Source organism: Orbicella faveolata, unplaced genomic scaffold (assembly GCF_042242905.1).
Source record: "Orbicella faveolata isolate gen_17 unplaced genomic scaffold, um_ofav_v1 contig_47, whole genome shotgun sequence".
Classification (NCBI taxonomy): Eukaryota; Metazoa; Cnidaria; class Anthozoa; order Scleractinia; family Merulinidae; genus Orbicella; species Orbicella faveolata.
In genome coordinates, this window is record NW_028301577.1 from 1,802,879 (window position 1) to 1,813,773 (window position 10,895).

Consider the following 10,895-nt stretch of genomic DNA (forward strand, 5'->3'; position numbering starts at 1 on the left):
CATGTTAACTGGGTCGAATGATTTTTTGAATCCAGGGGATGAATGAAGTAGAGCAAAAATGGCGTATATAGTTAGCACCACATCACTGCTCCTTCGGTAAAATGCATCTGTATCTTGAATAACACAGCAAATTGTACGCAAAACTCCACTGAGTTTTGCTTACTACTGATGCAGCTTATAATTAACCAAATTTTAAAAAGGGGAGGAAGCTTTCCATTACAACTTCAACGTGAGAAAAAGCTGGAGCAATCCACGCACAAGTCAAGGAAAATCAGAAAAAGAGCAGCTACTGTATAGGGTTATTTAGGGTTAGGGTTATCCAGGTCAGTAGAAAAAGCTGACTTCTTCCGTTATACCTAAAACAACAACAACATTAACAACAATGGCTCTTTATTCATATGGTATACAATACTGATCCATGAAGAGAAGTTCCGACGAATTTGGTTGCACAGGCTAAATTGAACTTCTCGCATTGCTAGGTTTTCGAGTTTTACATCTAGCTTACTTGCCCATACAACAGCAACTGACACGTATTGTCGGTTCAACTGATTTGAAGATCTAAGGCCCAGCGGTTCAGACGCCGAACTTTTCATGAGCCGAACTTAACTCGAATTTGGACCGACCGAAATTATCAAAAGTACGCCTGTTGATTCAGACGTCGAGCTTAAGGGGCTATTCACATGATTCTAGAATGACTTCCATTCCAGAATGAGTTTCGTTCCAGAATGAAGTTCTTTTCGTATTGCATTCACATGACACAATCGATGAGCCCCAGGTTTTCTGGCCAGATCAGAAAACAAAGATGGCGTAAGTTCTTGAAAACGATATGCATGCGCCATCCGCTCTAGACTACACGGTTTGCGATTTTCATTTCAGAACGAAGTTTGTTTTCACTTTACATGATACCAGAATGAAAATTCATACCAGAACGAGAATTTCATTCAGATTGAAAACCGGAATGAACTCATTTCAGAATGACTTGTAAGGAAATGAAATTTCGATTCGGTATCATGTAAACAGATACAGAGAAATATATGGGGATGGAATGAAATCGTTCCAGAATGAAAGTCACTCCGGTATAACATGAACAGCTCCTAAGTCGCCGAACTTAAATTTAGTTTGAACCAAAACAAGTCGAAATGTCAGCGGTTTTCAGGCAAAGTGTGCTTAATTCAACGTATTAGGTTCGGCACATGAAAAGTTCGACGTCTGAATCAAAGTAGTTTCAAAGCCGAAATTGCCGGGTGAGCTATACGGGAAGAATGGTTGAACAGTTCCAAATATTAAACCATATTCGTATTCTCGGTATTGGACTGGCACTAGCTTGCAAGTGAGGCTAATGCGGGGAGTCTTTTCAAATGCGAATGATTCCCCTGCATGAGCCTCCATTGCAAGCTAGTTCCAGTCCAATACCGAGAATACGAAAATGGCCCAATAAATAGCCATATTCAGACGCGAACCTCTCATGTACTTAATTCAACGTATTAAGTTCGGCGTCTGAACTGGGCCTAAGGCCGCGTACATGACACATAAGTAAAAGTGAAATTAAGCTCTTGTGGTGTTGTAGACATCATTATTATTGTAAAATGCTAAACTTTAAAAATGAAAATGTGCAATTACGTTAGAGAGGTAGTTCACACGCTTGACAAAGTAAACCAACTTGCTGGAAGCTGACCAGCCGGCTATCCAACTTGCTAAACCATAAAAATACGAAATTTTGGAATTAAAACTAGAGTAATAAATTATAATTATCAGTTGCAGGTGTATTTTACTGTCAAGGTATTACATGCAATTGCAGGTATCTTCAAACGCAATTGGGTGTTGAATAATTGTTTCACTTACTAAAGGAATGATTATCATGGGTTAAATATTGATTACTGAAGATAACTTGCTCTTATAGGCTGGATTAAACTTAAAATTACACTTTACTACCAACTAGACTTGAATATTTCGTGGTATGGCTTCAATCAAAACTAGTAGAAGTTGCTATTTCCCTGTAGTTACTTATCTTTCTGTCTTTTTCTATCTTGAATTATTTCTAGTTGTTTTTATTTGGCGATCGGTATTGAAACCATACCAGCTGATATCGCTTACACCTTTAAGAAAGTGTTGCACATTACCACTTGTGTAAATTATTCTTTTACTGCGGCATATCTCAAACGCCAGTCTTTTAACTGAACACGTTTCCGAGCAAATGTCTGATCTGAAACTTGTAAAATAACTTCGTATTCATTTCGGCCGGAAAAAAGGCATAACTAGGAAGTCTTCCTTTATTCTTCGATGTTACCTTATTCAGTCACTGTTGTAGTTGTTGCTTTAAGACACTGCATAAGAATCTTAAGTTTAAATGTTCTGTACAATGCTGTTACCTACATTTAATTTAATTCTGCAAAAATGATCTTTGTAATTTTTATATTGCACTCAAACTTTAAGATGAAAAAAGATTTCGGCTTACACCCGCACTCCTACTTCTACTAATGGCCAACTACGCAAGCCCTTATGTAAGTCGTAATCATTAGAATCGTGTAAGTTAGCACGGCAGGTAATTGACAATTGTTGTAAGTCCAACACTAGATCATTAAATCGTTGGAGTAGCGAGCTAATTCCCCACAAGAGCTGCTTCAACAAGCTGGCTGTTAACTGTTAGGGTAACCAAGCAATTCTCCATCTGCTTGTCTCATCCAATGTTGAGGAGTACAAGGAGTGTGGGAGCATACGCAAGGGTGATGATGGCGCCAGGTTAGAGGTCCGGGATAGAGATGTAGAGTGTGGTACCTTTCGAAGCTGGTTAAGCTGGTTATGTTGCAAACGAGTGAGATAGGCTTTTGGTGCTGACAGAGGTACAGAAAACTAGGTTGATTCACAGTGAAACAAGAGAGATGCTGGATGAAAGTAGACCATGGCTTTTGAGAGCCTCGTGAGAATATCATTCAGTCACGCCAAACCATTATCTCAGATATAGTTTTGTTTTCCAACAATGCGTTTTATTGCCATGTTTATCCCCGCACTTTGCGTGTTATTTCTTGTTAATCTACGATGGCCAAAGAAAAAGAGTATTTACGATTCAGTTACACTAAGGTTAATGTGTCGAAAACATAATGAAGAGGGGTGCTCAGCTGATGATAGACGCCCTGGGGGTGCGCTTCTTCCGTACGTTCTTTTTGCTTCTCTGTTAATTTATGTCCCCAATCAGTTTTCATCCTGGTTTGATAACTTAGTCTTGAAGCAGAATATCCTCTTGTATTCTCGACGAAATGTCCTATTGAGGACTCCATATATAATGGGGTTCAGAGACGAGCTTGTTAGACCAATGTTAGTGTAGAAGAAATAGACTCCACGAGAAAGGGACCAATCACCAACACCCATTTCTACAAAATCAATCATGACAACAGGCGTCCAACAAATCAGATATCCAAGCACAGTGACAAATAAAGTTCGTGTCAGTCTTATCTCTTCTGGTGATATGTGACGTGCATTGTTATCTGTAGTGGCATGTGCCCCGCGCATATTTTTTACACGTTTTGCGTTCAATCTCAGATGTCTGAAGACGTTAAGATAACAAAATGAAAGAACGGCAAGGGAAATACAAAGGCAAATGTAAATGACATCAGCTTCAAAAGTCGATTCTGCTTCGTGAAAACAGAAAAACTTTCCCGGATGGAAGATGTATTTTCTACCACTGGCAACATACGGGACCGCATACATCAGAGATAAGATCCAGACCGACGCGGCCATGACCCGGGCGCGGGGCATAGTAAAGAAACTTCGATGCTTCATTGGACGAACAACACGAAAATATCGATCGATAGACATGAGGGACATGGTCTGCAGTGAGGCGGCTACCGTTGTTATGACAACAAAGCCTTGAAGCTGACATGCAATGAAGCCAGAAGTCCAGCGACCTGCAATGAGTGCTGCAAAAGATTGCGGAGTCACGAGGGTTGCCATGGCGATATCTGACAATGCGAGTGAAACAACAAAGAGTCCTGTTACGTTTCGAAGTCTTGATGATTTGTAAACAACATAGAGAACAAAGATATTTCCGAGTAATGCCGTGGAAGAAATGGAACCATGGATCAAGCATTCCAGAACAACTTGAACCGTACTTCGAGAACGTAAGGATTCCGCCAAACGGAGGGCATGTGTTTCCACAGGGGATTTGTCAGAGGCGTTCATGTTGGATTTCTCTGAAAATGAAAAGAATAAGGAATAACGAAACTTATTAATAAAAAGTGTAGTATAAAGCTTTTCCTAAACCTTATTTATTTAGCTGAACTATTACCATCTTGTCATTAGTTCATTATTCGGCTCACTCTTAACTCCTTAGATTTTAAAAGCGTATTATTATTATTATTATTATTATTATTATTATTATTATCATTCTAGTATTGTTAATATTATTATATTGTCAAGCACTTTTAACTTTAGCCTCTGGCTCGAGAGATTGGACAATTCTAAGCACCCCCGTGTTATTGACACGAAATAAATTATTTTGTTATACCTCTCAACTCAAATACGTTTTCCGATTGGAGGGGAACGTGTCACATGTCGTGGGTCAAAACTCACTAACTCCTTTGGGAAACAAGAACTTCAACTTTCGACTCGCACGTGATCAGGTCATGCTCCTTGAAACCGCCGCAAATTTGTGAGCCAGGCTGCGTCAAGCAAGCGACTACTTTGCAGTTTTTTTTTCTGTTTTGGAGTTGGGAGGTAAAACAAACCACATGACTGGTCCCGTGGGAAACAGTGAGTTTCGTTTCCCCTCGACCTCAATGTTCTCCTCGGCTTGGCCTCCGGAACATTGAGGGTTTCGGGGAAACAAAACTCACTGTTTCCCTTGGGGTCAGTCATTAAGTGCTTATACTTCCCAGGCTCATGATAGGGTTGTTCTAAATTGTCTATTAGTAAGTAAGATATGTTTCTCTCTCATTATTTTAAAAACGTAAGAAAACGTTTTCTTTGTCCAAGGGACACTCGTGAAAGTTTGGAGATTCGAAAACTGTCAAGAAAAATACAATCGTAGGACTCGTGTTTTGAAAGCATTTCAGGTGGATTTCTAGTGCTTCCATTAAAATAATGTACGACCTTCTTGAAATAAGCATATCAGATTAAAAACAGAGAAAAAAAAAATAGACTTGTATGAGTCAAATTTCGGCTCAAAACGTATCAGCACTGGCAAAGAAGTGCATATGTCAATACTACACTCAGTGAAGTGCCCGAAGAAAAAATAGCCTGTTATATCACGTCGAGAAAAGTAAAATTCGACTATCTCTAGAGAGTAATCAAATTAAAGGCTTATCAGCGAATCTCACGGAAATTCTAGCGCAAGGTGAAAACTTTTGGCCTCGTGTTTTGTAATACTTTTGTAATAAAAGAAAATTAGAGTGAGTCAATATTGATCGTCATCTGTGTAAATTTAAAAGTGAACAAGATTATTCCTTCATGCAAAACAGTGTTGTTGCTCAAATGGGTGCTCGATTGCTCAAACAACAGTTGAGGCAAAGCAAAATGGAATACAAAGTTTTTAAATTTCCAGAAGATGATTTGACAAAATCACCCAAAGGATCATTTCAGTGAGTCAGCTGTTCTGAAGGCTTTTAATCCCTTCCGATTTTCGTATGAAAATTGGCGGTCACCTGACTGCCGTTAAACGAGAAATTAATGCTTGTTGTTTTTGGCTTGATAAAAAAGTCGTTCTGGGCACTGAAAAAAGGTCAGATATGATTTTTGTAAAAGGCCGAGCCTAAATTTAGCGTACAGCGCTTTTAAAGCACTCCAGATAGCCCAAAACAGCGTTTAAAAGCATTTGAGAGAGAACCGTTTACGTTTTAGGTTAACACCGTTTTCATGTTCTTCAGACTGCACGTGTTGTGGTAAAAAAAAAATATATGTAATTCTACAGTCGATTGGATCGTTGGCAGTCTAACGAAATAGGGAGAATCATGTTGTCTTCACATCTTTTTCTGTCATTCTTGGTATCCCCCTTTAAATCAAGAAGCTAATTTTTTATACTTACGGTTTGGAGTTATCAGTGATGAAAACAAGCAAGCCGTGTGAATATCTGCTGAGATTTGGCAGAATGGCAGGGAATCACCAGATTAATTGAGTTGAAAACTTTCCGCGTGATCATACAATTGATTGAAGACGCGCTACGCACGTACACCCTGAACGACTGATGTGTGTGCGAAGGGCGACTTTTTATCGTAAAAAAACTTGGCCGCATATATGAATATGCACCAAATTAATGAATTGACTGGTTATACATTCATTTTGTATATGACGTGTTTAGTGTATTTGCTGAATTTGTTTTACAGAGGGGACACATTTTGTGTGAAAAAAATTCGAAATATTTATTTATTTTGTAATCCCTTGTAGGCGATTCGGGTTCACCTACAAATCATTTGGCTCAGAATTGTCCAAAAACAGAGTAAAGAGTTGTGTTAAAGACTGGTGATAAACAACTCATATATAAATAAATATGTATACACTCATTTTTTATGCGTTGAAGTAATTTTGTTAAGGCCTGACATCTGACATACATAACGTCTTAATTGCAGAAATGTTATGATCATCGAACATACGGCTGGTACGGTGCTGTTATTGTTGTTTTTCACCTGTTTTTCCGTTTAGAGAAAGGAATAATTTCATACGGTTTGATAAAAAAAAAAACATAATAACTGTATTGCATTTACAAATTTTAAACACAAAGTTTATTATGTTCAAAATCTCAGCCTCAGGGTTTATACTTAAAATTTCGCAAATTTCATATACCTAGCATAGCATGTAAAATACTGGCCAGAAACTTTACTTTTGCGAGAACTGTATAAGTTTTATTTGTATATTAAATCATTGGCTTCCCTAGTACTGCCCAGGGACCCGTTTCTCGAAGGTCCCGAAAAGTTTTCGCACCCGGAAAGCCATGGCAAAATCTCAAACCTTATGGTTACAGAGCTGTTTTATTCACATATTCTTAATATGAACAGAGGTTCCATTCCGTACCAGAAGTTTCAGACGTACATAACTCTCTGTCTTTAAATACCGATTAACTGAAAATGGCTTTTCGAGCCCGAAAAGTTTCCGGGGCTTTCGAGAAACAGGCCCCAGGCGACAAATTGGATCAATCTGGTCCGTTAAAAACCAGGTACAGAGGGGTGTTTGCAAGGGCAATAATTTGAGAGGCTGGTTAGTTGGAAATTTATAGAGCACGGCTAAGAACTTGAACTTAAGATAACGGAGAGTTAATTAGGTTAGTAGAAAGACGGAATCTAGTACTGGCCTAATTAATCACTCGGTCACACTGTCCACACAGCATATGAACACTGTATTACCGTCTGTCCGCAGTAATAATATCACTTGAACCTCCCCCCTGTCTCCGAAGTGCCGCTTCATGATATTTGTTTTTTTTTTGTTCGCATTACATATCAGTTAATCAGTGCTTGAAGCAAAAAATCCTCCTGTATTCTCGACGAAATGTTTGATTAAGGACTCCATAATGGGGTTCAGAGAGGAGCTTGTGGTTCCAATAGTGGTGTACATGACATAGACCCCATAGGAAAGGGACCAATCACCAACACCCGTTTCTACAAAGTCGACAATAAGAACAGGAGTCCAACAAATCAGATATGCAAGCACAGTGACAAATAAAGATCCCGTAAGTCTTATCTCTTCTTGTGATATATGACGTGTGTTGTCATCTGTAGCGACAGATGCTCCTCGTAGGTTTTTAACGCGTCTTGTGTCCAGCCTCAGATGTCTGAAAACTTTAAAATAACAAAATGACAGAACAGCAAGGGAAATAAAAATGCAGATGTAAATAACGTCGGCTGTAAAGGATGAGTCCGCTTCGTGGAAACAGAAAAACTTTCCGGGGTGGAAGATGTGTTTTCTATCACTGGCACGATAAGGGACTGGGTACATTAGAGATAAGATCCAGACCGACGCGGTCATCAACCGTGCGCGTGGCATGGTGAAGAAAATTCGATGCTTCATCGGTTGAACAACGCGGAAATATCGATCGATAGACATAAGGGCCATGATCTGCAGCGAGGCAGCTACTGATGCTATGACAACAAAGCCTTGAAGCTGACATGCAATGAAGCCACAAGTCCAGCGACCTGCGATGAGTGATGCAAAAGATGGCGGAGTAGCGAGGGCGATTGTTGCGGTGTCTGAAAAAGCGAGCGAAGCTATAAACAACCCTGGTACGTTTCGAAGTCTCGGCGGCTTGTAAATAATGTAGAGAATAAGGAGGTTGCCGAAAAATGTAGACGTGCAAATGGAACCGTAGAACATGGATTCCAGAACAACTTGAACTGTACTTCGAGAACGCAAGGATTCCGCCAAGCGGAGGGCATGTGTCTCCACAGGGGATTTCTCGGAGACGTCCATGTTGGATTTCTCTTAAAGCAAAAATAACAAAACGTACGGAGACGTTAAAAATCTGATTAAAAATATATTGCCCTCGCTAATGGTACCTTCATATAGCAGTACTATCGGTAAATGAACTATCAGACAATAAAAAAATCAATGAATAATAAAGAACAATAAAGTGAGATTTTAACTGAAATAGGAGGAAAAGTCAGTGTATGTCCAATTTCAGGTAAAAACTTCTATTCATGGAAAGGTAACGCCGGGATGATATCTTGGAAATCAAACAGGTATTTCGTACTAATGAACAGACGGGAAAAACTCGACCATTGATGAAAGCATTGCTTTATGGCCGATCAACCATATAAAATGCTTTTATATCAAGTCTCTTAGCCAATCAAATTCAAAGTCGTATGGATTTCGTGTCTTTTTTGCATGCCTGTCATAAGAACTGATAAACTGTTGATCATCACAGATTGCAAAATTTAAAACATTGAATCAGTCATCCTGAAATAAATATTCGTTTGAAGTATTGTTACTAAGCTAAGCCACGTTTGCTATCTAGGCAAGTAAACATGACGGACAGTTGAAAGTTGATGCATGGGGAATTAAAGCAATGACTCCCATCTCCTTTGGACCAAAACATTTTAAGAGCTGGTATGAATTGTAAACGCAGTGATTTCGATTCGTAAATCGTCAACCATCAAAAAACTTGTTAAGTTACCGAAATTTAGGTTTTTTTCAGACTGGAGCTACTCAATTTTAGATGACGATTATTCGTAGTTGTTTCTATTGTTTACTTGTACCTTTGGTAATTTTGTTGTACAGTTAATTATCATTACTATCTTTTCTTTTTTTCTTTTTTATTATAAACTTTTGCCTCCGCCTCGATTAGTTCTGGAACTAGTTGCAGTGGCAAGCAAGTCTTGTAACTATGTAAGAAAATAAAATGAAATAAAATAAAATAAAATAACATTGAATTGAATTGAATTGAATTGAATTGAAGTCAACAGGCCTAAACCGATGAGTAAATTGATGTACAATCGATGTATTATTAAAACTACGGCTGCATGAGCTATTGCGACTGTGTTTCCATGTTTTCGTCCGCCTTGATCTTGACGATTGTTTGCCTCAAGCTCAGCGAACATTTACACGTAAAAAGTTAATGATGTTGAGCACTCTTCCTTCATTTCACTGTTACTCTGCAGCTTGTGAATCTACCAAAATTTCTTTAGCACAGGGGCCCTGGGATTTTGATTTGGGGGATTAAAGCAATGGCAAAATTAAATCTACTTCCGACAGTTTTTTTTGGCTGAATTGCAAAAATTGATTCACGCGAAATGCAGCTCCGGAGTTTTCGCTAAATATAGTACGCGCGTAAATTAGTAAGCATCTTTCTAAAATAGAAAAGGGTTAAAATTGTATACTCACGGTTTGCGAAGTCATGCGTTGAAAAGAGCAACAGAGAAAATCCGGTAGAGTTTTTATCACGACTAACTAGTTATCGTGGTCTATCTAACATGAACAGGACACCCCGTTTGCCTAAAAGCAAGTAGTTCGAAGTGTTTTATTAAATGTAGTCTTTTTATCAATAAAACTGTTGCAATGCTAACAAGTTGAAGATGAGTCTATAAGATGATCATGTACTGTGAGTCAAGATAATTTCGGGATAAATGACATTTACTGACAACCACTCGATCGACACCCAGCATTGCTGGTGGATTCTGCCGTGTGCAGAGTCACGTTTCAAACTGGAAATCTTTTCATTCAAGTTTCAAGGCGGTTGACAATACTCTATAGTTTTTAAACCTTTGGAGAAGAACTTTTAATGATGAAAAAGGCTGTAAAGCATTTGTCAAATGCCCAATTAGTTTAGCTCTATATAGTCACTGTTTAGGTGACCAGCTTCTGTATGTATTTTTAATTTAGATATTATATTAATTTTGTAAATTCTTCAGTACAAATAAACGTTGTATTGTGTTAACATTATTAGGACACTCGGTAAAAGTTTTCGTTTTAGATAATTTTTGCTTTTTGCAAAAAAAATCCAAAATTTTCAAAAATCCTGTGCCTACCGAAAGGGTTTCAAGAAGTCTTCTTCATAAATTTGAAGTGGCTTAAAACCCTCGCAACATAATTTTGAAAAGAAAGTGAAAACGTCTCTGTCAAGAAGATTGGCCATTGAAGGCTTGTTGCTGCATGGAACTAATATCACACGTGCTTCCCAGCGCTTATCTTTGAGTTTTACGTCAGCGATTCGTCGCGTGCGCAGTTACAGATAATTTATCGTAACCTCACCATGATAAGTCTATTTATTATACGGCTACCTCCGTGAGCGGGCAAGATGAACCAAATCCTGCGCTGCCCGAGCGGGCAAGATGGAGCTATCTTACCCGCTCGGGACTACCCGCCGTGTCTCGGAAGGAAGATTTCCCCGAAAGCCATATAATAAATCCTTTATTGACCCGAGCTTGTTCGGTCAAGATGGCTGAACTGATATTGGCCTCAAGCTCTCTTTTGGGTTCAAA

The 10,895-nt window shown here is 38.8% G+C and overlaps 1 protein-coding gene and 1 pseudogene across 1 annotated transcript; both read right to left on the bottom strand.

Moving 5' to 3' along the window:
• Positions 1 to 1,553: 1,553 nt before the first annotated feature.
• Positions 1,554 to 6,205, bottom strand: LOC110056950 (melatonin receptor type 1A-like). The gene is made up of 2 exons (XM_020763517.2): positions 6,017 to 6,205; positions 1,554 to 4,187 (listed from the first exon to the last, which is right to left on the bottom strand). The coding sequence occupies exon 2, from the start codon at positions 4,174 to 4,176 to the stop codon at positions 3,190 to 3,192; it is 987 nt and encodes a 328-aa protein (XP_020619176.1). The 5' UTR covers positions 4,177 to 4,187; positions 6,017 to 6,205; the 3' UTR covers positions 1,554 to 3,189.
• Positions 6,206 to 7,393: 1,188 nt separating this feature from the next.
• LOC110056730 (neuromedin-K receptor-like) lies at positions 7,394 to 8,459 on the bottom strand (annotated as a pseudogene).
• Between the last annotated feature and the right edge of the window lie 2,436 nt (positions 8,460 to 10,895).